At 44.6% G+C, this 26,269-nt stretch overlaps 3 protein-coding genes across 3 annotated transcripts in view; 1 reads left to right on the forward strand and 2 right to left on the reverse strand.

Moving 5' to 3' along the window:
* The first annotated feature begins 6,163 nt into the window (after nucleotides 1-6,163).
* On the forward strand, nucleotides 6,164-11,009 carry nfkbiab (nuclear factor of kappa light polypeptide gene enhancer in B-cells inhibitor, alpha b). Its single transcript, XM_083924385.1, has 6 exons — nucleotides 6,164-6,465; nucleotides 8,596-8,701; nucleotides 8,846-9,056; nucleotides 9,709-9,797; nucleotides 10,119-10,379; nucleotides 10,472-11,009. The coding sequence occupies exons 1-6, from the start codon at nucleotides 6,230-6,232 to the stop codon at nucleotides 10,505-10,507; spliced, it is 939 nt and encodes a 312-aa protein (XP_083780511.1). The 5' UTR covers nucleotides 6,164-6,229; the 3' UTR covers nucleotides 10,508-11,009.
* A 2,324-nt stretch (nucleotides 11,010-13,333) lies between these two features.
* Nucleotides 13,334-20,006, reverse strand: LOC310954473 (proteasome subunit alpha type-6-like). Its single transcript, XM_083923926.1, has 7 exons — nucleotides 19,856-20,006; nucleotides 17,703-17,797; nucleotides 17,467-17,548; nucleotides 17,068-17,223; nucleotides 16,247-16,425; nucleotides 15,464-15,558; nucleotides 13,334-14,252 (listed from the first exon to the last, which is right to left on the reverse strand). Exons 1-7 carry the CDS (start codon nucleotides 19,929-19,931, stop codon nucleotides 14,195-14,197), a joined length of 741 nt encoding a protein of 246 aa, XP_083780052.1. The 5' UTR covers nucleotides 19,932-20,006; the 3' UTR covers nucleotides 13,334-14,194.
* A 2,221-nt stretch (nucleotides 20,007-22,227) lies between these two features.
* prorp (protein only RNase P catalytic subunit) overlaps nucleotides 22,228-26,269 on the reverse strand; it is a 17,506-nt gene continuing 13,464 nt past the window's right edge. Inside the window, exons 7-10 of the mRNA XM_083924085.1 lie at nucleotides 25,033-25,143; nucleotides 24,270-24,418; nucleotides 22,499-22,697; nucleotides 22,228-22,394 (exon numbers count right to left, since the gene is read on the reverse strand). Of these exons, the coding sequence (XP_083780211.1) occupies nucleotides 22,266-22,394; nucleotides 22,499-22,697; nucleotides 24,270-24,418; nucleotides 25,033-25,143 (588 nt within the window). The 3' untranslated portion in view covers nucleotides 22,228-22,265. The remainder of the gene's footprint in view (nucleotides 22,395-22,498; nucleotides 22,698-24,269; nucleotides 24,419-25,032; nucleotides 25,144-26,269) is intronic.

Consider the following 26,269-nt stretch of genomic DNA (forward strand, 5'->3'; position numbering starts at 1 on the left):
TCCTCCCACAGTCCAAAGACGTGCAGGTGTTCGGTTCATTGATGACTCTAAATCACCCGTAGGTGTGAATGGTTGTCTGTCTCTGTTCGTCTCTATGTGTCCTGTGATAGACTGGCGTCCTGTCCAGGGTGGACCCCGCCTCACGCCCGATGTCAGCTGGGATCGGCTCCAGCCCCCCCGCGACCCCGACCCCTGGATAAGCGGTTGAAGATGAATGAATGAATGAATGCAACGCTCCCTCTGCCCCGCACAAAGGTGAAAGGTTAAGTGACAGCGGTCAAAGAGGTCGGGGTGAAAGAAGGTCATCACAGTGACGTAAAACAATGGTTAAAAACAGAAAATCCTCTCCTTTTATGGACCTTTTTGTAGTTTCAATAGCTACGCACACAAAAAAAAACGGCAAAAAAGTTACTTAACGCCTTGAATCGCTACTTCAAAACGTATTTATTTCAGTTTGCACTCCTTCCCAACACTGTTTTCCCTTTTTTTCTGCCCTCCGTCTCCGGCCTGCTGCGTGCATTCCTTCCCTCCATTCATCTGCCTTAATATGGTTCAATCGGAGGTCTTGTTTCCAAAGTGCCTTCACAGCTGATTGTGATCAGCAGGCTACACACACACACACACACACACACAGACACACACGCACACACGCACACACGCACACACGCACACACGCACACGCACACACGCACGCGCACGCACACGCACACGCACACGCACACGCACACGCACACACACACACACACACACACACTGTATTTAGAATGAAAGTGTGGGAGTGAACGTGTGGTTTGTTGTCCTTTCTGCAATCTTTCCATTCTCGCTGCGGAAACTGAGAATGCAGTGTTAAAGATATCCAACCGCTGCACAGTGAATAACTCTCACTTCAACATTGTATAACATGACTAAATGTGGGGAATGGTGCACAAAACCTGTTCTCTGGTAGAAACAAACATGCTGAGCGCGAGCACGAGCACGAGCTTCCTGGTCTAACTGGTCACGCAGACTGAACAATGGGAGGTAAAAACAGGGCCGGAGTTCCCCTCGGGCCTCCAGAACATCACGTTCAACTCGCCGTTTGTTTTCAAAAGGATAGGTCGCAGCCTCGCAAAGTCCCGCGACCTCGCAGAGAACTTGGAGTCCATCCATTTTTGTCTGCGGAGGAGCTGAGTGAGTGATTTGATCCTGGGTTATTAAAGGCCCTGCAGCAGAACCAGGAGGGGGGGGGGGGTGATCCTCTTCTCAGTGTAACAGAGTTTACTGCCGTTTTTGTTTTTTTAATAAGTCAGTGTCTCTGTACTGACATAAAGAATAATCCATGTTGCATCAAAGTAAAATACATTTTATATTTCAAACCCTCGTACTCTACGGTCTCTGCTGATGGTGGTGGTGCCTGCTGCCGTGGTCCTGTGTGTAAGTCTCTGCTGGTGGTGTTGGTGCCTGCTGCCGTGGTCCTGTGTGTAGGTCTCTGCTGATGGTGGTGGTGCCTGCTGCCGTGGTCCTGTGTGTAGGTCTCTGCTGATCGTGGTGGTGCCTGCTGCCGTAGTCCTGTGTGTAGGTCTCTGCTGATGGTGGTGGTGCCTGCTGCCGTGGTCCTGTGTGTAGGTCTCTGCTGATGGTGGTGGTGCCTGCTGCCGTGGTCCTGTGTGCAGGTCTCTGCTGATGGTGGTGGTGCCTGCTGCCGTGGTCCTGTGTGCAGGTCTCTGCTGATGGTGGTGGTGCCTGCTGCCGTGGTCCTGTGTGCAGGTCTCTGCTGATGGTGGTGGTGCCTGCTGCCGTGGTCCTGTGTGTAGGTCTCTGCTGATGGTGGTGGTGCCTGCTGCCGTGGTCCTGTGTGTAGGTCTCTGCTGATGGTGGTGGTGCCTGCTGCCGTGGTCCTGTGTGTAGGTCTCTGCTGATGGTGGTGGCGCCTGCTGCCCTGGTCCTGTGTGTAGGTCTCTGCTGATGGTGGTGGTGCCTGCTGCCGTGGTCCTGTGTGCAGGTCTCTGCTGATGGTGGTGGTGCCTGCTGCCGTGGTCCTGTGTGCAGGTCTCTGCTGATGGTGGTGGTGCCTGCTGCCGTGGTCCTGTGTGCAGGTCTCTGCTGATGGTGGTGGTGCCTGCTGCCGTGGTCCTGTGTGTAGGTCTCTGCTGATGGTGGTGGTGCCTGCTGCCGTGGTCCTGTGTGTAGGTCTCTGCTGATGGTGGTGGTGCCTGCTGCCGTGGTCCTGTGTGCAGGTCTCTGCTGATGGTGGTGGCGCCTGCTGCCCTGGTCCTGTGTGTAGGTCTCTGCTGATGGTGGTGGTGCCTGCTGCCGTGGTCCTGTGTGTAGGTCTCTGCTGATGGTGGTGGTGCCTGCTGCCGTGGTCCTGCATGACGCTTCCTGCTGCTATTATAATCTATCACCTTAGCTGTGCTTGTTTCTACTATTCTGCTGTATTAATAAGTCATATTCACATTACTATAGATATTATTATAGTTACTGGAAGTGTGTCTGTCTGTCTTTGTCTCTCTCTGTCCATCCGTCTGTCTTTTCTCTCTCTCTCTCTCCTTCTCTTCCTCTCTCCGGTGCAGACAGATGTGCGTCCTCCACAGAGCTGGGTCTGTCTGACGTTCCTGTCTGTTATAGTGAAGGTTTTCAACGCCACCGTACTCTACGGGGGAATTGTTGGGTCTCTGTAAATCATAAATAAGTCATAGAGTGTGGTCTTTACCTACTCTGTAAAGTGTCCTGAGATAACGTCTGTTATGATTTGGCACTGTAAATAAAAGGCTCTTCACACAAATGTGGAACCAAAATCCCCTGACTGCTCTTTTTGGACAGGCTCCAGCTCAGACAGCAGCAATAACGCACTCCCCCAAATCCTGTTATCATTGTAATGGAACGGATTGCATGGGAGGAGAGAAGATGGGGGTGTGTGTGTGTGTGTGTGTGTGTGTGTGTGTGTGTGTGTGTGTGTGTGTGTGTGTGTGTGTGTTTGTGTTAATAGTTAGATACGTGACATTTTACAGCGTTTGCGGTTGGAGAGGTTGAGGTATTCACATCTTTGGAGGCGTTCCACCGAACCTGAGACCCACTGCTGCTTTTATCTCACTGTTACTCCTGATGATGCTGAGGACACTTCCTAATGCCCCCCCCCCCTCTTATTTATTTATTTATTTATTTATTGTTGTCTTTCCCTTTCTCTAATTACGTTCATTATTTTTGCTATTAGTTTTAGTGTTTTCCTCTTTCTTTTCCTTTTTATTTTATTTTATTTTATTATTTTTAATTTTTTACTTTATCTAATGTTATTTGGTTACTTTTTTAAATGTATTATTATTATTATTATTATTATTATTATTATTATTTAACTTTATCTCTCGGTTACTTTTTTATAATTTTTATTATTATTATTAATATTTTTATAACTTTATCTAATGTTATTTGGTTACTTTTTAAATTTTTATTTTTATTATCATTATTTTTAATTTATCTTACTTTATCTTCTTTTTTAAATGTTATTTGCTTACTTTTTTATAATTTTTATTATTATTATTATTAATATTTTTTTACTTTATCTAATGTTATTTGCTTACTTTTAAAATTTATTTATTTTTTATTATTATTATTTTTACGTTATCTACTTTTGTTACATGTTATTTGCTTACTTTTAAAATTTATTTATTTTTTATTATTATTATTATTATTACGTTATCTACTTTTGTTACATGTTATTTGCTTACTTTTAAAATTTATTTATTTTTTATTATTATTATTTTTACGTTATCTACTTTTGTTACATGTTATTTGCTTACTTTTTAAATTTATTTATTTTTTATTATTATTATTCTTACGTTATCTACTTTTGTTACATGTTATTTGCTTACTTTTTAAATTTATTTATTTTTTATTATTATTATTTTTACACTATCTACTTTTTTTACATTTTATTTTCTTACTTTTTAAATTTATTTATTTTTTATTATTATTATTATTACGTTATCTACTTTTGTTACATGTTATTTGCTTACTTTTAAAATTTATTTATTTTTTATTATTATTATTTTTACGTTATCTACTTTTGTTACATGTTATTTGCTTACTTACCCGCATCGGCCCCAATGTCCATCGGACCTTTCACATACAAGTCATTTGATCTTCAGAGACAAAAGCCTTTCCATGTCTTTTTTAGATTGTAAAGCCGGTCTATGTGGTATACGATAAATACTGTGAGAGTATCAAAATGCACAATCAACAGAAATCCTCAGTATTTAGGAACTGTGCCTTTAAACGAGCCGTCAGGACTTCTGTTTGGTTGTGATGTCACATCTATACTTTATATATCTATAAATAGAAAGTGCTGCTACAGCGCTGTTACAGGCATTTCCCGGCTGCAATAACACGACACACGTAAAAAAATTATCGGTCGATGTATCGGTCTATCTCTGGTCCCAACACACACGAAGCCTCTTGGATGAGAGGTGAAACGACTTCCTAGACCAGGGGTGTCAAACTCAGGCCTGTGGGCCAAATCTGGCCCGCGGTTTAATTATATTTGGCCCGTAAGATCATATCAAGGTTCTCTGAGAGCTGGTCCATGAGTATAAAGCACATCCACGTCTACTTTTCTGTTAGCAAACATGAGCATCCATGCTACCAGTCTCTGCAGACACACTGAATCCACCCCTCCACAAAAACGACCCAAAGAAAGATGGAGGACAGGAGCTTTCAGCAGCGGTGGGAGGCAGATGATCTGTGTCTGAAGGTAAAGATGACAAAACGACCAAAAACAGATGAAAACACCACAAAAACATGACAAAACGACTTAAAACAGATGTAAACACCACAAAAAGATGAAAAAACGACTCAAAACAGACACAAAACACCACAGAAACGTGACAAAACGACCAAAAACAGATGAAAACACCACAGAAACGTGACAAAACGACTGAAAACAGACACAAAACACCACAGAAACGACCCAAAGAAAGATGGAGGACAGGAGCTTTCAGCAGCGGTGGGAGGCAGATGATCTGTGTCTGAAGGTAAAGATGACAAATGACCAAAAACAGATGAAAACACCACGAAAAGATGACAAAACGACTAAAAAAAGATGAAAACACCACAGAAAACTGAAAGAAACGACTAAAAACAGATGAAAACGACTAAAAACAGATGAAAACACCACAAATAGTAAAAAAAACGACTAAAAACAGATGAAAACACCACAGAAACGTGACAAAACGACTAAAAACAGATGAAAACACCACAAAAACGTGACAAAACGACTAAAAACAGATGAAAACACCACAAATAAGTGAAAAAACGACTAAAAACAGATGAAAACTCCACAAAAACCTGAAAAACTACTTGAAACAGATGAAAACACCACAAATAAGTGAAAAAACGACTAAAAACAGATGAAAACACCACAAAAAGATGACAAAACGACTAAAAACAGATGAAAACACCACAAAAAGATGACAAAACGACTAAAAACAGATGAAAACACCACAAAAAGATGACAAAACGACTAAAAACAGATGAAAACACCACAAAAAGATGACAAAATGACTGAAAACAGATGAAAACACCACAGAAACGACCCAAAGAAAGATGGAGGACAGGATCTTTCAGCAGATGATCTGTGTGTGAAGGTAAAGAGCTGTTTGTCACCGTGGCTGTGACCAAAGAATCAAACAGAAGAAACACCACGACAAGAACAAGGACCTGCACTGGAAAGGGTCAACGTTACACATCTGGAGAGAAGGAACACATGCACATCTGCAGTCTTTTATTTTAGTAAATATTGAGTTTGGCTGCAACTTTGTCCCAGTTTTTAAATCTGGCCCACTGTGAATCGGAGTTTGACACCCCTGTCCCAGACAAATAACCAAGTCCAGCTGCTTTTGACTGAAGTGTCCTGAGGGAGAACGATGACCTGGACACATGAGAACCTCCACAGACACATTTAGAGACTGAAACGCTGCAGAAATGAGTGTTTTCAGTGCAGCAAATGAAGCCCTGCAGACACACTGTGCTCTGACCAACCGAGCAGTGCACTGGTGTATGTGTGTGGATAGAAACCCCCTCCTGGAGCCAGCCATCTGTGCGCTCCTGTGTTTTTCTGAGTGACACTTTGTTGGAAATCCCCCACCTAGTCTCTGGCTCCGCCCCTGCTGCAGCCGCACACACAGCGGGCATTTACAGAGTGCAGCGCGGCTCCGCACGGCACACAACCCAACGCCCCGGACTACACTAAAGCACCATGGACCTCCACAGGACCAGTATTTTGAACCAGATGGATTACCCGAAAGAAGGGAAGCCGGCTCCGTCCACGGAGGAGCGGCTGGACAGCGGTCTGGACTCGCTGAAGGAGGAGGAGTACCAGGCTGTGGCGGCCGAGATCAGCCGGCTCCGGGTGGACTGTGAGCCGGCGCTGCACAAACAACCCCCCGCTGAACCCCACGAATGGACCACACAGATCACAGAGGACGGGGACACGTAAGTCCAGTTAAACACAGGGGGGGGGATTTGGGACTTGTAGCCAGGCTGGCAGAGTAGGCCCAGCTCCGGTAATTTGATCCCCTTCTTGCGGGGAAGGCCCGGGCCTAACTTAGTCCGAGTTTGGGGGTGAATTTGGCGTTATTGCGCATAAAAAAGTACCCGTCCGCGGGGTTAAGGACACACAGAAGAGGGTCCGGTTTGATAATGGGTCCAGCTCGTCTGGCTGCGTCGGTTTTGGACGTAAACAAAAGGCTATTATTATCAGGAGGGAAGCTACTATGGCCGCGGGTCACACTGGGAAAGTCCCGGGCGCGCCGCCAAGGAATCCAACCGACGCGCGCTCCCGTGAAGCGAGAAGAAGGAAAAGAACAATAAACAAAAAGTTATAAAAATGACACAAACACGAGTCTGTGGAGGGCGAGACTCTATTGCAGTACGTGTCTATGAAATTCAGTTTTATTTACCAACTCGTGACCAAAGTTACCTCAGGACACTTTACATAAGGACAGGGGCGGATCAATGCGCAGGCTGCAGCCCAGGGGCCCCAGGTGAGCAGGGGCCCGGGCTATTTTTATTTTTTTTATTTACCTCACTGGAAAGAAAAACTTGCTTCCTATTGGAGCCCTTAGAAACATTAAACAAACTTAAGTCAGGGATTGGATGGATATGGGACACATTTACCCGATCAGCTGCCAGCATGTGGATTCAGAAGGTTATTTTTTGTGGTCGAATGATACGTCACCAACTGTAACGTCAGAAAGGAAAAGTGATAGAGGAGCAGGAAAAATGAAAAGCACAAGGACTGAAAGAACAACAGGACCAAGATCTACTAAAGAAAATCCCTAAATGAACCGTTTTTTCCAAGGTTGCGGACTCTTCTTCTGTTCTAGCTGGGTTTTTCTGACAAAGCATGATTAATAATGTGGGGGGGGGCAAACAAACAGTAGCGTAGGGGCCCATGACATCCTTAATCCGCCCCTGCATAAGTGGTAAGTATAGACCACACTATGGCTTAGTTATGATTTACATAGACCCAACAATTCCCCCTTGAGGACACGGTGGCGACGAAAAACCTTAGAAAACCATCAAGAAAAGACAGACAGACACTTCCAGAGATGCAAGCAACCACCAAAGTAACATTAACTATAATAATATCTATAGTAATGTGAGTATGACTCATATGTTATAACAGTTAATACGGTAGAATAGTAGAAACAAGCACAGCTGAGGTGACAGACTATGACAATGATAATAATTATGGTGGTAAATATGATCGATGATGAGTCGTGGTGATAATGATACAATGAGAAATATCACTGATGATGCTTTTATGGCTACAAATGTTCTAATTTATGAGACTAATGATATGAGTAATAGTGATAATAGCAGCAGGCGCCACCACGAGCAGACGACAAAGCACAAACAACTGAATTAGCGACGTGCATCGATGAGACATGAATGTTTTATTGTTATTTATTTGAGCAAAATTCCTCCGCCGGGAAATATAAAGTCTAAAGAACCGTTCCCGTGGCACCTGCAACGACTTCATTACCCAGAAGTGAAGACAGGCGTCATGTTACAGTGATTTCAACCACGATGGGACTTAAAGAGCAGTGTTTCTCAACATGGGGTCAGGGGAACTCCTGGGGTCTTCTCCATTCACTGTCATTGTGTTCTTAGGTAATGATCCTCAGCCGTTACACTTACAGCACAATCAGATTGAATGGAGTCTAAATAAATCAATTGTTTACTTCAATATTGGATTTTAAGGTATTTTTGGATCCGTTACATGTCATTGTTGTGTTCTTCAGAGAGGACGTCGAGTCAAACAACGCTTTTATTCTCTATCTAATCTGATAAAGTCTAAAACAAACATAAATCCTTGTACCTGCGCCTGATTTAGCGCAAAGTGAAACCGTCGTCTTCTGCTTTTCTGTCATTTTCCTCAGATTTGTCATAAAAAGTAACGATATGAGATGTAGATGAAACTAGGGGGGACATGTATTTGCTGTTATCTGCTTGCAAAATGCCAAAGTGCATGTGTCACTGGTCCTTGCGGGGGGGGGAAAGAATAGATGTGTTTATGTATTGTAACACGTCTTCTCCCTTTCCTCCCCGTCTCTGCAGGCTGCTCCACCTGGCCATCATCCACGAGGCCAAGGACTACATCCAAACCATGATAGACCTGTCCCGGAACACAGACTTCCTCAACACACAGAATGACCAGAGACAGGTACTGGAGAGGATTTAAAAAAAAGATACATAGCTCACACGCACCTCTCTGTGTCTCCGCAGTCTTAATGAACACTAATCGTCACATAGAGAATAATGAAAATGTCTCAGCAACTCACTCGTCCTCTCCTCCTTCGCGTCCTAGACTCCGCTCCACCTCGCGGTGATAACGAACCAGGCGGACGTGTGTCAGCGCCTCCTGGTATCCGGCTGCGACCCCACGCTGGTGGACGACGGCGGGGACACGCCTCTTCACATCGCCTGTCGCCACGGGAACCTGCTGTGCTTCAGCGTCCTCACGCAGAACTGTCAGCCCGAGCATCTGCACACGGTGATGGCCGCTTGCAACTATCACGGTAAGACTGTAGCACGGGAACAGTGTTTCTGATTAAATGCTTCAGCTGTCGACATCAAAAATGTTTGGATTTAGCAGCGGTAGGCTAAACAAGGTGTCAACGTTATTAGCATACTGTGCTTCATAGCAGCGGGGGTGGTTTCTGTTCTGTGGCGGACCACACGCGGTGCATGGAGACAGGCGAGACACGGACCCGTCTGCTGCCGGTCCTAACTGCTCTTTAAATGGAGGAATGGAGGGCACGAAAAGAGTCATTTCTGCCGCCCATTATCCCTGAACACGGTGGTTAGGAGGAAGGAAACATTTAAGCAAAAGTGGAACGCCGTAGCCATCACATCCTGACGAAACCCGTCTATCACATGGCACATTATCTTAGATGCTAAGGCTCCAATTTTTACATTTTTAATTCAATTTATGGCATTGTTGTTCTTTTGGCAACGTCATTTCAAACATATAAAATAACAAAACAGAATAACATAGATCCACATTAGTCAGTACCTCATCCAGACAAATTTGAACAAAGTACATTTGTTTTAACTTGAGAAAAATCCACCGTTTGGATCCTGGACTTAAAGGAGAAAGCTGCAGGTGTAGAACGACGTACGCTGGTCCGATGTCAGTTGTTAAGCTCCTCCTCTGGTGTTTTCTTGCAGGTCAGAACTGCCTCCACCTGGCCTCAGTCCAGGGTTTCCTGTCACTGGTGGAGAACATGGTGGATCTAGGAGCCGACATAAATGCAAAGGTAAACGACACAAACACCATATGTGTACATGTGAGAGTAGACGTGTGTGCTTACCAAGTATAGAAGTACATACTGTTTACAAGGTCCGCACAAAGTCTTGAAAGTTTGGAAAATGCTGGAATATACTTTTAAAAGAGCTTTATTGCATTTATATTAACACTTTAGATGTGATAATATGGCTTTGAGAGTCAGGGATTTGTGTTTATACCTTGAAAGGTGTAGTAGGAGGTATAAATTAATTTAAGACATCGTAAGGACTAGCCCCCCCCCCCAAGGCCACTGGGTACTAATAAAGTCTTGTCCTCCCTTCATGTCCTATAGGAACAACGTAATGGCCGCAGCGCCCTGCACCTGGCTGTGGACCAGCAGAACCTCTCACTTGTCAAACTGCTGCTGAAGAAAGGCGCGGACCCCAACCTCCTGACCTCCGGAGGCCACACCCCCTTCCACCTCACCTACGGTCGCAACGACGACGACATCAGGAAAGAACTGTTCTCGCTGACCGATCCCGACCTGAGGGAGCTGCCTGACAGCGAATCAGACGACAGCGAGGAAGAGGAGGACGAGGAGTCCGATGAGGAGGTGTGTGTGGTGTTGAAAATGCTTCCACTTTAACGTTAAAAGCAGCTTTCTGGACAGCGTTTAACCCTTTTTCTGTTCTCTTGTGTCTGTAGGTGGGTTATGACGACATCCAGTGGAACGGACATTAGCCGGAGAGGGAGCGAGAGGGAGTTACAGAGGCAGGAGGCTGTGATGATGGCGGTAAAGGACAAGAGAAACGGCTCGGCGCGTCTATTTGCGATGACGTCGCACGAGTCCAACAGCGCGGGGTGACACGGCGCGGGCGCGGCCGACGACGAAACGGCCGGACGAGCAGCCGCGAAACGGAGAGTCCGAGACTGATGTTCGAGTACAACGAAGTCCGCTCCAGGCTGCGGGGAGAGCAAACGCGCCCCGAGACGTGAATACATGATGGCATGATTGCTTGTATTCTGCTGACACTGCAAAAATCATCTGTCACCAAAAGAACAAACCAAACATCGACGCACACAGATGCACCTGTAACAGCTCTGTTGTATGATATTGTAAATGCTGTGTATACAAAGATGTATTTTTTATGGAAGCTGTGAATGTGTACAGTTGAGCAGGTTGTATATGTCCGACAGCAAACAGTGCAGCACACTCCAGTTAAATTAAAAACACTCATATTTAACAAGTAAAAACGCTGCGTGGGTGTGTTTCTGGGGACAGGGACGGGTGACACGGAGGGGAAACAGATGGCACCAAGTTTAAAACACTCTCGCACGCGTACGTTAGACGTTATTTTACGAGAGAACGCTCACACAGAAATAACCCTAACCCAGAATATAATCAGCGGCGCCTGACGATATTTAAAGCCCGCAATTATACGAGAAACCACGCGCCTTTCTTCTGCCGTCAGTGTGTCTGCGCTCGGGTAAATGCCACCGTCAAAGCATGACAGCTGAGTTTCAGTTTGACCGGCCGCGCTTCGTTTCCATATAATGCGTGTCGTGCAGGAAAGGGCCGATGACTTGCTTCCACTGAATGAGGAACTGCCAGCCAACCGAGCATGCAACAGTTTGTGTGTGTGTGTGTGTGTGTGTGTGTGTGTGTGTGTTCCTAACTTAGGCCAAACAATTCAGACAAACAACCAGTTGGGGACAACTGCGGGAAACGTCAGTGTGTAGGTTACGGTAAGCCTCCAGGAAATTAATGTTAGGTCCCCGTGTGTGTGTGTGTGTGTGTGTGTGTGTGTGTGTGTGTGTGTGTGTGTGTGTGTGTGTGTGTGTGTGTGTGTGTGTGTGTGTGTGTGTGTGTGTGTGTGTGTGTGTGTGTGTGTGTGTGTGTGTGTGTGTGTGTGTGTGTGTGTGTGTGTGTGTGTGTAGTTATCTAAACCAGGAAGTTTTTCCGAGGGTGGGGCCGAGAAGGAAGGGACAGGAAATTCCCAGGAACAGAGCACTCAGCTGTTCACGGCATTCCTGCATTCATTCCTCCAAAGAAGGGAATCTCCGCTGGACAACAGGATGCTTCAGTGAAACGTGGGGAGGAAGGGGGTTTTACTCAAGTTCCAGTCAAACAAATATCAAGCGTCACTGTTGAATACTCTGGAGTCATTCTATGGTCGCATCGCAGCTCAGTATGTTGACTTTACCCACTTCAAAAATGGAGACATGACTTTATAAGAGCTGTAAATACAAAGCCAGAAACCCCGAATACAAGTATGAACCGGGAAATTAGCACAATAGTACGCGTCAGACTTTAACCCAGCTCGTATTAACATAAATAATTTAATATTTATAAAGCACCTTTCAAAGGCAGGACGTCACAAAGTGCTTCACAAAGTATCTCTTTATCTTCATCTTCAACCGCTTATCCCGGGGACGGGGTCCACCCTGGACAGGACGCCAGTCTATCACAGGACACATAGAGACGAACAGAGACAGACAACCATTCACACCTACGGGTGATTTAGAGTCATCAATGAACCCAACACCTGCACGTCTTTGGACTGTGGGAGGAAACCGGAGAACCCGGAGAAAACCCACGCAGACACGGGGACAACATGCAAACTCCACACAGAAGGGCCCCAGCTGGGATTTGAACCAGGAACCTTCTCGCTGTGAGGCAACAGTTCTAACCACCATACTACCGTGTCGCCCCTTCACAAAATAATATAAATCAAAATGAACATTATCTATGAAATACATTTCAGTTAACTGTGTTTAGAAAACATTTTATGCAAAATTGTCCAATCTTCAATTGGAACTATTAACCTCAACCTCAAACTCATTTAAACAAATAAAAAAAAGAACATTCTCCTTTAATTAAGAACTGTACATACTTGCAATTTATGGAGAGATGTCAGAGCGAGGGGGCTGCCAGTGACCGGCGCCCCGAGCAGTTGGGGTTTGATACCTTGCTCAACAGCACCTCGGCATTGCCCAGGAGATGAACTGGCACCTCTCCAGCCACCAGTCCACGCTCCATTCATGGTCCACACAGGGACCCAAACCAGCGACCCTCCGGTTCCCAGCCAAGTCACCTATGGACTGAGCTACTGCGCCCCAAAACGAACAGAACGTGCAAGAATCAGGACGTAAAGTGTCCAAATGATGTTAATATCGCTTTGATGCAGATCAGCTGCAGAGAAATAATGAAGAAAACACTAAGTAAGATACTTCAGATACTCTCAGTCCATAGGTGACTTGGCTGGGAACCGGAGGGTCGCTGGTTCAAGTCCCGGCAGCCCCCTCGCTCTAACATCTCTCCTTAATTGCATGTATAGGTCCTGGTTGTGCATGTGTGTGTGTAGTTCTGGCCTGTGTGTGTGTAACATGAATAATAATAAGAGTGAAAAAATTAAATTTCCCCGTGCGGGATAAATAAAGTAATTCTTCTTCTATTATGCAATTTTGTCTGCTGATCTGAATCGCCTGCTTCACTTCTACAAAAGTGACGGCAGCACTACGTTTATGAAAAGACGAGGAAACGGTGAAGCTGAAGGGTTTGATAAAAACACTGAGTTTAATAGAAGTGCAGTAATGTACAGCAGCAGAGGGAAGGAGGATCAAGACACAAGGGGACAATGAAATACTTAAGTGACCTCCCGTTGACGTTGACCTGAGCAGACCTTAGCAGGGGTGTGACAATGACGACTGTGCTAACGGGAGAATCCCCACAGCTGCTCCCTGGGTTATCACAAAGTACATCAGAGCATAAACATCAGCCTGGAACTGGAGACGGTGGAGAGGGGACACTAATTCAAACGAGAGAGAGAGAGATGCACGTCGTGGCAGCCCTGAGAAAAGACTGGAAGCACTGTTGAAATCCAGTGACTCAAGAAGCTACAGCACCACCGAGTTCATAATCAGAAGAGGTATTAAAGAGGTATTGTGCTGTATCCGTAGTGTTACCACACCCCCGTCTTCCAATCTGCTCATGTCACACTCAACTGAAGTCTTTTGGGCTGGGCTCCATCCAGAGGAGGGCTTATATCAGACGAATTTTAATGTACGGCATCTTTCCAGACTGTGACATTTGGCAGCTTCCTGCGGTGAGGATGTCTCAGCGTGGCTAGAAGGAGAATGCAGGAGGGGTCCGTATGGGGATAATATTGTGTCCAGTCGGGTCCTGGCTACGACCAGAGAGGATGAAGGAGGGCTAGTGCAGATCTACCCACCTGGTAATAAGGACCATAGTGTTCTTCGCTGTTCCTCTTGTATGTCTTGACCTCGCTGTGTTGTACCACCTCTTCTGAACAAAACTATACCAACTCCTCCGTTATCTCCGTTCCAGACGAACCTTGGTGTGGATGAGGTGGGGTTCTCCGGTGTCCTCCTTTTCAGAGTTGGCGTCGAAGTGGCTGGAAACTCTCCTCACTCCCGCTCAGACAACGCCACCAGGTGGACGTCGATCTCAGACTCTGACAGAATCCTGGAAACACAAGTTAACGGTCATTTGTGTTACGCCAGATTCTGTAGGCCTTGCACACACACACACACACACACGCACACACACACACACACACACACACACACACGGACATGTTGAGAACACATTCGACCCTGTAGGGCCTTTCTTTGATCCGATCCCTGGTTTTAGTTCCAGGGAATTTCCATTAAAACACTACCGTAATTTCCGGACTATAAGCCGCTACTTTTTCCCCTCGTTCTGGTCCCTGAGGCTTATTCAACGGTGCGGCTTTTCTACGGCTTACGGTAACCAGGGGCGCGCACTACCGAGGATGCGCGAGACCGAGGCAGACATCTGGCGGCAGGTAACGAGAGCAAAACAAAGAGTAGGAGAGCGTCAGCGACAGTTTGCGCGAAGGAAGTGTTCATGCAAACACCCTCAACATGGAAAACAAACGGAGAAGTGCATATGATGCTGCTTTTAAGTTAAAGGCAATCGATCTGGCTGTCAAAGAAGGAAATAGAGCTGCTGCACGTACCCTTGACATCAATGAATGGCTGGTTATTTTGATAACGTAAACGGCCGCGGGACTTCACTTACTCACTTACTGCCGTGTTACAGGCGAGCACTTTGTATTACTTTGCACCGTTGTATTATTTGTACTCTGCACGAATGCTGTTCGCCATGTCAAAGATGTGAAAGTTTGATTGAATGATTGAAAGATTTATTGTTAATAAATGGGACGCTTTGCGTTCCCAAACAGTCATCTCTGTCCCGACAATCCCCTCCGTGGTAGCAGGAACCCCTATATACTACGGTAATTACACATCAAAACGCCTGCGGTTTATAGTCGGGTGCGGCTTTTATATGGAGCAATCTGTATTTTCCCCTAAATTTAGCTGGTTCGGCTTATAGTCAGGTGCGCTCTATAGTCCGGAAATTACGGTAGTCTGTTTTTATCATTTTTAGACGATGCCAACACATTACCATGTTTTAGTGATTACACTTTGTTCCGTGTCGGCACAAAGATGCAAGACTTTAAACGCAGGAGCAGTGGCATCTGTTGAGCATGTTTCTTTTTGTGTATTTGGTAAAAATCTATCTTTGATTCTGGGAAACCCGTGTACAGCAGCAGCTGGGCAGGGAAACACAGTCCTTTACCTGTGGCCAGGATAACATTCCTCACTCATGGCTATCAATAGATGCACCCTTTGTGTCAGGAAGATACTCACTTGAATCTGGATTCTTTTGTAGTGATTACTCCCACCTCCAGCTCCGCGGGCTTGAAGTCGATGGACAGAACGGTTGACAGACATGAGATAGCCGTCTGGTTTGAGAAGAGAGGGAGGGTTGTTGAGAAGCGTGAGAAGAAGGAGAGGAAAAGGAAATTAATTAAACATTTTATCTGGTGATCATAAACTAGAAGGTTGGACATGATGGAAGATGTGTGCGTATGTGTGTGCGCCTGCCTTTGAATGTGCACATGGCTGTGAATGCAATGTTTCAATGAAAGACTAAAGAGGAACAGCTGTCTGCTTTCAACGTAAGGTGACATTTGAACATTACATTGGAAACCAGGGGAGGCCGTTGAGCGTGGGATCAATAAAGAATTTCTATTCTATTGCAAAATGTAGATGTAACACTGAATTTAGATCTCTGTGACATATTCCACTTGTTTGCTTTGACTCATTATTATTTTACCAAGAGTCGTACATCATCTACCTCATGTCCGTAAAATATTAACGTATTAATATTATAGATATTTTGAAACTACATCCATGACTTAGGTCTCGACTCCTTCAATGGCTGCGACCGCTAGTTGTTTGGAAAGTAATACTGTAACACCAGTAAAGTGATGCAACTGTGAAGATCCCTGACGTCGTGTTACATCCAATAGACAAAATTACAACGTGGCATTTTGAATCTGAATGAACCACGGCAGCATAATAAGCACAGGAATCTTGATAACACTCTGGTTATATGTTGTGTATACGGTGTATGTGTGTGTGCACTACCTCTATGGTCTGCTCATAGGTCCAATCCAGCTTCTTCTTGACTTTCTTCTCTAGGAAGCTGGTGGCCTCAGTCTGTTTGACTCCGGCTGCTGTGGCCTTAAAGCCACAGTAGTAGCCGGCTGGATCGCACTTATACAGCTGCGGACCCAACTCTTCGTCCAGGCCGACCACTATCATACCTGGAGGACAAATGCACGGCAGAGGGGAATGAAGACAGGACCGTAGAAACAAAGAGAAGACACGTCCTCTACTGAAACATCTGGTTTAAGCTCTAAACAGCACTTTGATATTTTACTTTTGTCAAGAACTCTGGATTCAATGGTAGATTAAAAGTGGCCTGTGAGCCCATAAACAGTTTTAAAAGCCTTGTGCAAGAACATGAGGGTTGGACCAATATCAGTGACTCTTAAATCACCCGTAGGTGTGAATGGTTGTCTGTCTCTGTTCGTCTCTATGTGTCCTGTGATAGACTGGCGTCCTGTCCAGGGTGGACCCCGCCTCACGCCCGATGTCAGCTGGAATCGGCTCCAGCACCCCCCGCGACCCCGACCCCGGGATAAGCGGTTGAAGATGAATGAATGAATATTCAAGGTGTGAGGAAATCGCCATTTACACAGTACTAATAATACTACATTACGATGTAGGGCTGAAATAAAAGCATTCACCAGCTCTAGTCATGGAGGAACACATAATTATAGAAGTGGGTGACAAGAAGTAATTTCAAGTATTTTTTAAAAGGTCAGTTTTGGTTAAAACACAAACAATCATTAAGGATATATTTGTGGTAAACACACACACACACACACACACACACTACTCACAGCAGCCTAGCGGCCTCATCTCAGCGTTCTGTGTGTACACTTGAGAGATGTCCGCCATGCGTTTGCACAACATATCCACAGGGATCTCATATCCGTACTTGTACATCCAGTTGGCTGCTTCATACCGTGCCCTCTGCACCTGAGACTTGCCATCAGCTGGAGGGAGGAAGAGGACGGCAATTAATTTTACACAAGTGAATTAAAGATGGGATAAATACATGAAATAACATAATACAGTCAAGTTGCTCCAAAGCTTTACAGTCATATGATAAACTTCTTTATGTAAATGGTCCATGAGCCAACAGGAGTAGTAGAGACGGGTGATTTTTTATATAACTTAAGCACTACGTGACTCAAAATGTTGCATATGCTTCATCAGAAGGACAAGCTATTGCTTACCAGTCATGCCGGTCATAACACATCCAATGTTCTCTGTAATTCTGAACAGATGTGTGACTGTCGCCGCATCCAACAGCTTATCCTGAGGAAAACACAAAACAAAGACATTGCCGAGAGCTAAATGTACACAACCGTACTCCACCAGTAATGCAGCATTTATGATGGCAGCTGTGGAATCTGACCACGTGCTTCCTGAGGACATAATGTTTATAATGTGTGCGTGTGTGTTTACTGACTGGGACTTTCTTTTGCGTGACGACCACAACACAGTCCTTCCCTCTGACTGCGACGGAGGTCAATCCTCCCTGGTTTATGGCTTTGAAGGCGTACTCTTAAGACAAAGAGGAGGGAAAGAAGCAGACTCATGAGCTACAGGTGCACTTCAAAACATTCACCATCTTTTAAAAAGAAATAGGAACCAACGTAGCCAGTTGTTTCACATGCCTCTATATTTAAGGATTACACAAGTTATACCTTTGAAACGTGTGGGTAGTGGTATTTTAGTTTCACAGGTTTGAAGCTGGACTGAGGCTCACATTTGTTATAACCTTTAATTATTCTACCCTCATTTTCAATGCTGTCGAGTTTACAAGGCGATTAAAATATTTACAGTGGTTACAGTCATTTGAAAATGGTTACATGACAATGTACATTTAACAAAAAACAAGAAAAACAGTCATCTGAAACAGTAACAATTAGAAACCACAGTTATCCGTGACCGAGGTCCTAAACTCTGTGAGTGAAGGGAGTGAGTCCGATCTCAGGATGTGCTGTAGCGCGTTCTAAGAGCTAGGGCCGTCATTACATAAAGCAGTCTCACCAATATTCATATAGACTTGAGGAACTTTCAGTAGCAGTAATTTAGCTGATCAGTCCATTCTAACATATTTGCTACATACAGTGGTAATATGACCAAAGCCAGTGCCCCTTGCGCCTTTCCTCAAGAGAAGTCCAAGCAGCTTTTCCATGCAGGACACAGTGGTGAGTATCATCTTCATCCGCTTATCCGGGGTCGGGTCGTCGGGGCAGCAGCTTTAGCAGGGGACCCCAAACTTCCCTTTCCCGGGCCACATTAACCAGCTCTAACTGGGGGATCCCGAGGCGTTCCCAGGCCAGTGTGGAGATCTAATCTCTCCACCTGGTCCTGGGTCTTCCCCGAGGCCTCCTCCCAGCTGGACGTGCCTGGAACACCTCCCTAGGGAGGCGCCCAGGGTTCATCCTTACCAGATGATCCTGAACCACCTCAACTGGCTCCTTTCAACTCAAAGGAGCAGCGGCTCTACTCCGAGTTCCTCACGGATGCTGAACTTCTCCCCCTCTCTCTAAGGGAGACTCCAGCCCCCCTCCTGAGAAAACCCACTTCGGCCGCTTGTACCATCATAATCCACGACAGACATAAACACGGCTTCAATTAATACTTTTCCTGAGAGCACTGGAAAGAAAGACTTGTTTTTCTGCGCAGAACGCCAATATTTAGTCTCAACTTTGAGATAATCCTCATCGAACCAGATGCCAAAACATTTGTACTCTTTCCATTTCTGAGCTAGCTTTGATGTTAAGATTTTTCCCCAAACATTATTCAGAACAGTTCAATTTCTCGTATTAATATTGAATTTGCAATCCTCAAAAACATCACAAACATATTCAAAACTATTGACAATACAATAAGGGTACATACATTAAAAAAATATATATTTATGGCTTTCTTTTTACAAGGGGAAAAACATTTTAATCAGTTAGCAGACACAGTGGGGAAGTGTTTAAAAGTGTTTTATAATTTTTTGTGCTTTAATTTCAGAGATTTTACATATATTTTAAATTCATTCAGGACAAAAATATAAATTAGTGGATGATTTCAGAATTGTATTTTGTGGGTGAAAAAAATTTACCACACATAAAATAACATTACAACAGAGTTGATCGTTTTTGTTTTGCAGTATGATACCAAACGTAACATTGTCTCTTTAGTGATCGTGTTTGACTCAAAATTAACAAATTAGAAAAAACAAACTGTGGGAACATGGGTAGATATTATACTATTGTTGCCTAACCTGTTGTTACATTAGCTAAATAAGAAAACACGTTTAAATTCTAACACAAATGTGTCCAAACATTAGCTGGTGGTAGCACTGCACAGCTAAACTAAGCTAGTTAGCTTAGAAGCTAACACAACTGCACCCGCAATGACTAAATACCTATTTTCAGTAATAGTTAATCATTTAACATTGCTGTTATTTCCTGCCTAATATGATGTAATGGAATATTTATTTTTCTAACTAACACAAAAACTATAAATGGGCTAAATAGTAGCTGCTAGCTTAGCTAACGTTAGCCTGTTAGCCTGTATGACAGAGCAGGTTGAGTTCAGCGCATTTATTTCACTCCTCACCGACTTGGTAGAGTCTTCCCTCCGGGGAGAAGATGGTGATATGCCGGTCAAACCCTGCACTTGACCCCCGAGACATGTCGGCTGTAAATGGGTTTAACTGGTAAAGACTGAAGCTGAAACTTAACCGAGAGGAAACAGTGAAAACATGGAAAACATCTGCACCGGATGTGACGTGTCAGATTCACTGCTTCCGCATCCGGGTCAACGTCACAGCTCTGTAGTTCACAGGTGTCCCCACAGATGTGACCAAAAATAACACATTAAATGTCCTTTTCCTATTGTTCAAAGTAAAATTAAAGGGTGTAGGCCACTTGGTCATTTGTGGTAAATGATTAATTCATGTATAAATGGACAATAAACACTTTTATCACACCAGATAAATTAAATAAGTATAATATTGGTGATCCATGTACAAAATGTATGAAAGAAAAAGGGGATGCTATTCCACTGTGTGTGGCAATGCAGTGAGGTCGAAGCTTTCTTCCTTTTAAGATGCCTTTTTATTAGATAGGACAGACAGGAAATGGAGTGAGAGAGAGGGTGAGACATGCAGCGAAGGGCCGTAGGTCGGAGTCAAACCTACGGCTGCTGCTGACTCGACTCAAGTTTAGCTTTCTGAACTTACGGTAAACTTGGGCTTTTAGCTTAGGAAAAGATCTTGCCTCTCTCATGGAGCCAGGAAACGTTTCTTCCACTGCTTGTCTACCGTGATGTACTGTCAGAGGCGTCATGGTTAGATTAGATTAGATGGTATGTAGATGGCCATCAGTGTGAATGTCTGTGTGAATGGGTGAATGTGACAAGTAGTGGGAAAGCGCCTTGAGTAGAAGACTAGAAAGGCGCTATATAAGTGCAAGTCCAAGCCCACCGGTCTCAAGTTTACGTTCTCTGGATACTGTGCATCATTGCGCTCTGAGGTTCGTCACTGGATGCAAGAATCGGACCCATCATTGCACTTTGTACACAAAAGCTGAATGGTCGTCATCCCTGTCTGTTAGAAGATTCACTCATTGTTTTATAAGGCTCTACTTGGTTTGGTCCCATCTTATATCTCTATTCATCTTGTTAGGAGTCATGGACGTTATATCCTACGATCCACTGGCTTATTTACTTTGACTGTCCCTCGTGTCTCCACAGAACTGGGGATTTGCACGAACTCCCTGCAAGATGAATTAAAAAAGTCGGACGTGATCCCCCCTAAAAGCTTTGTCGAAATTCCTAAAATCAAGGAACTGGAAAGCATTGGGCTTTATCATTGTTTTTAAATCAAATGTAACACTTTGCAACAGCTTTGATTTTTTATTAATTGTACGAATGTGATTTATATCTGTATCTGTATCTCTGCTGCTTCACTTGGTCACTTTCGCAGAAGAGATTATATATATCTCAATAAGCTTTACCAGATTAAATAAAGAAAAAGTTAAAAACTGAAGAGGCAATAGAAAAGATCATCTCAAAAGATCCTGTGATAAGCCCAGTTTATCATAAATACACCAAGGATAAATAAATAATGATAGATGTGTCTTTTGCATGCAAAAATAAATCAATTGCATTGTTTTGGAAGAAGTCCAGCAGTCTGAGTGTCGCATACTGGGTCAGGCAAACTTTACTGTCTTTCCTTTGGAAAAAATATCGATTTACAAAGAGGGAAGAAGTTTTTGAGAAGGTTTGGGGACCATTTGGGGACCGGGGAGACTGTGGCTTAGTGGCGGAGTGCGTCCTCCTCCATTCGGGAATTCAGCGGTCCACATGTCGAAGTGTCCTTGGGCAAGACACTGAAACCCCAATTGCTCCTCGTGCTGTGCATGTGTGTGTAAATGTGGTGTGAATGGTCAGATTAGATGGTCTGTAGATGTCCACTCCCGTCAGTGTGAACGTCTGTGTGAACGGGTGAATGTGACAAACCGTGTCAAAGCACCTTGAGTAGTCAGAAGACTAGAAAGGCGCTTTATAAGTACATTTACCATTAACATTTGTTTGTAAAAGGTGTGGAGCTGGTGGACGAAGAGGATGTCGACCTCTTAGTGAGGCTAATGAGAGAATAGATGAAGTTCCCTTTAAATGAGACTGATTAGACAATTATTTGTTGTAGTATTTTTGTTATAGGCGCTTTTTAATATCAGATTTTTATTTCATTTTAATTATATTTTTACTATTATTACTAATTTATTTTATTTTTTCATTTGTATCTTGCATGTATTGAAATCTCCTTTTGGTCCTTTGACCTTAAATTGTTTTTTTATTTTGTGTTTACCTGTGTGTCAGTGTAGTCTGGAGGTCGATGTGCACAGTTTGTAATAGTACACTTTACACGTGATTTGAGTAAAACGTCAACAAACATATTGTTCCTTAAATGATTTATTCACGGTCCAGTTGTAATCAAAAGCACATCAGTTATGAGTGTGTGAGTTCAGCGTTTTGCGGTGAGGCACAGCCAGTGTTGCGGTACTTCATAGGTGCTCCTGTCCTGTGTGTCGTCGTAGGGAACGTGCCACGAGCTCGCTGAAGTCTGGACAATGGTGTCATAGCTGAGAATACTCTAAAACACACACAAAAGTACAGTTAATGGGCATGCTTCTTTCATTTGTACCCAGTTATCAGCTCTCTCCTTTCACACCTTTCCCTCTTTCTCCTCTTCCTCACCTGAAATCGGACTCTCCTGCCTCCTGAAACTTGTCCATCCACTACCAGCTGGTGGCCTCGCTGCCATTTGAAGAAGAGCCGTCGGGCGGCTCCTTCTGGCAGGTTGGCCTTGTGGTCCCTCATCAGGTCCCTACTCACGAACCGACAGTGGTTCCCAGAGTGCAAAGTGGCATACAGCAAGAAGGGGTCATCCTCCGAACTGACACACACACACAGACCAAAGGGTGTGAAGTAAACTTGTGACAAATAAACGATCTTAAGAATAAAAAATGTTGTAAATAAACTAGGGATGGGCGTGGGTGATCCATTCCTTGAGGAGTCCTTGTTTCAAATGAACTTGATTGGTAAAGAACGGCACTCAAGTTTTTTTGCGATTGATTAAATGTCCGTCTATTTTTTTTTTTTCTATGTCCCAACAGGCGCACATAAAATGACGTCAGAGCCGCCGTAGGCCTCGTGCTCGTACACGTGCGCACGCTCGTGCTCGTACATGTGCAAAAGTGCTTTACTAAAGCCCACCTCTCCCAAACGGTCCATGGCCGGCAAGCGTGCCGCAGCTAGTCGCGGTAAGGTTGCACTCACACTGGTCAAAGGAACCAGACTTTACCTGTGGAACCTGTTTGGGCACTCAGGGCGCACTCACACTGAGCCAAGATACAAACATACACGGTTCTTCTTTCTAACCATCCAAGAGAAGTTGTGTGACCTACATGACGGAGTTACTGTGCAACGCCCAGACGACATAGGGGGGAAACCAGTGACGCTCGGGACACTGAACACCCTCTTCGGGGAGGACTAGTTTGAAAATATGGATGTCAACGCGTTAGACGCTTGTTTCAGTGAGTCAGGAATTCGCCCTGAGCAAAACCCACTGGAGTGGTGGAAGTCCAATAAGCACTGGTACAAAAAAACTGAGCGTTGGGTCGAAGCAGCGCCTGCTGATACCTTCCACCTCTGTGCCAGCAGAGTGCCGGTTCTCCACAGTGGGACTGATCGTTCACAGAATGCGGACGCAAATTTAATTAAGTTCTTGTAAGGAAACAATGTTTTTGAAGTTGTGCTTAAGTCCTTAAAGCAGGGATGTCAAAGTCAAATACATCAGAGGGCCAAAAAAAATAATTAGCTACGAGCCGAGGGCCGAACTGGTTCAATGTTTATTAAAACATATTAAAATGATTGCATTTAACCTGTTGAACCAAGACCTAACACAGTGTACCGTATTTTAAAGTTGACATCTGAAAGTTGACATCTGCCCTGAATGCTGATGAATAATGACCCACTTGTGGCGCTGCAGTGAGTTCGCAGGATACCGTTGCATTGTGGGTAATGTAGTTTTGGTGAGTGAAAAACACCAGCAGGCGCCTGTGGCGTGCAGGCCGGTTCTAGTACTAATCAAATATCATCCCGGGGGCCAAGATCATCCATTCAGATCTGAATAAGCCTTACGTGTCGGGTAGGCTGTATTGCTGTGCATCATTATTCCCACAGGAAGATGCGTTGGGTTCTAAAAATAGATTTGGAAAAACGAGGACTCGACTGGCCCTCGAGGAATTGATGCGATCCATCTTGGAATGAGCTACTCGTGCCCATCCCTAAAATAAACACAGGTATAGATAATTTACAATGTGCTGACATAACACACATGAATTCATATTCCCTGTTCTGGTTTATTCTATTAAACCAGCCTAAACATAAAGATGCATCGTCTGTTTCGCCTCTTCTGTGTAAACATGTTTTTCCATGCTGCTCGTTTTCGTTATCAGGTGCTCACATGTTGTCAGTGAAGAAGCAATGAGCCTTCTGCTGGATAAGGTTCATGTGGTGTCTCTGCCAGGATCTGGACGGCCGCAGCATGTGTTTCCTCCCCAACACCAGAACAGCCAGGCCCTGACCCGCCAGCTCTGACACCACCGCCAACAACTGAGAAACACACGCATAACTCAGGACTTTAGATCGTACAACGCGCCGTCGCTTGTTACATAGTACTTTACCTCGCAGCCACATAACGTCTGAGAAAGATGTGACACATTTAAATGCAGAGACAGAAGCACAGCTAGCCGACACATACAAACATCCCGACAGACAGATGTGGGCAGACAAGTAGGCAACGTGCTGTTAAAGTCAGGTATTGGCCAGTTATAAAGACACCTCCTACACCCATCTGCTCACACACACACACGACAGGGTTAGTCAGAGTGAAACTGACGGAAAAGCCCCTGGGTTGGACAGACATGTAAGCAGGAAGAAACCACTAGAATCTAGACTGTAAAACTGTGTGTGTGTGTGTGTAACTGTGCATGTGCAGAGAGGACTCTGGGTAAGGGCTGTTATACTGGTAGACCCTGTAAAGTATCTCTTTGTAAAATAACTCTTTTCATCTCTTTGTTACGTCACATTTTGCAAATGCGCTTTCCTTCGTCCCGCTAACGCTGCATTCAGAACACGAGAACCCTTTTCTACTTGAACACTGCCGTGAAAGTCGGCGCCAAGAGTTCTTTTTGTTCCCCTTTTGTGTATGAAGTGTATTTCCTCACCGTCTCTGATTGCTTGCTTTTGTCCTGGGTGATATTTGCAACATTCAGTCCATCGAGGACCACATCAAAAGCCGGCTTTCTCTCCATAAACCCCTTGAACCTCTCCAACTCCTGAACACATTAATGCACAGAGGGACAGGGAGAAGATACGATGGGTCAGTGGAGGAGGAGAAATAGATACAAAATAAAGGTATACCTGAATATATTGTTCTGTATTATACAAAAACATGTGTTTACAGAGGCTCAGTGTTCAGAAGCATCTTTAAGAAGAATTACTTTATTTATCCCGCAACGGGGAAATTTAATTTTTTCACTCTTATTATTAATCATGTCACACACACACACACACACACACACACACACACACACACACACACACACACACACACACACACACACACACACACACACACACACACACACACACACACACACACACACACACACACACACACACACACACACACACACACACACACACACACACACACACACACACACACACACACACACACACACACACACACACACACACACACACACACACACACACACACACACACACACACACACACACACACACACACAATACATGCAATTAAGGAGAGATGTCAGGGCGAGGGGGGTGACAGTGACAGGTGCCCCCCGAGCAGTTGGGGGTTCGGTACCTTGCTCAACAGCACCTCGGCAGTGCCCAGGAGATGAACTGGCACCTCTCCAGCCACCAGTCCACGCTCCATTCATGGTCCACACAGGGACTCGAACTAGCGACCCTACGGTTCCCAGCCAAGTCACCTATGGACTGAGCTTAAGACACGTGAAAATGCAACAAAGTCTGAGAACAGACAAATACAGGAGAAGATGTGACCGTGAAGTGAAGTTAAAAAGGTCATTTCATATTTCAATAACGATATATTTAATTTTATGTTTTCAGGTCATTCAACAAATAAATAATCTATATGAAATAATCACATGGTAAAGCCTGTGTTTGTATAGCCCTGTGTGAATCCAATACTTGACACATTCATTCATTCATTCATCTTCAACCGCTTATCCCGGGGTCGGGGTCGCGGGGGTGCTGGAGCTGATACCAGCTGACATCGGGCGTGAGGCGGGGTCCACCCTGGACAGGACGCCAGTCTATCACAGGACACATAGAGACGAACAGAGACAGACAACCATTCACACCTACGGGTGATTTAGAGTCATCAATGAACCCAACACCTGCACGTCTTTG

This window comes from Echiichthys vipera (genome assembly GCF_963691815.1).
Source record: "Echiichthys vipera genome assembly, chromosome: 12".
NCBI lineage: Eukaryota > Metazoa > Chordata > Actinopteri > Perciformes > Trachinidae > Echiichthys > Echiichthys vipera.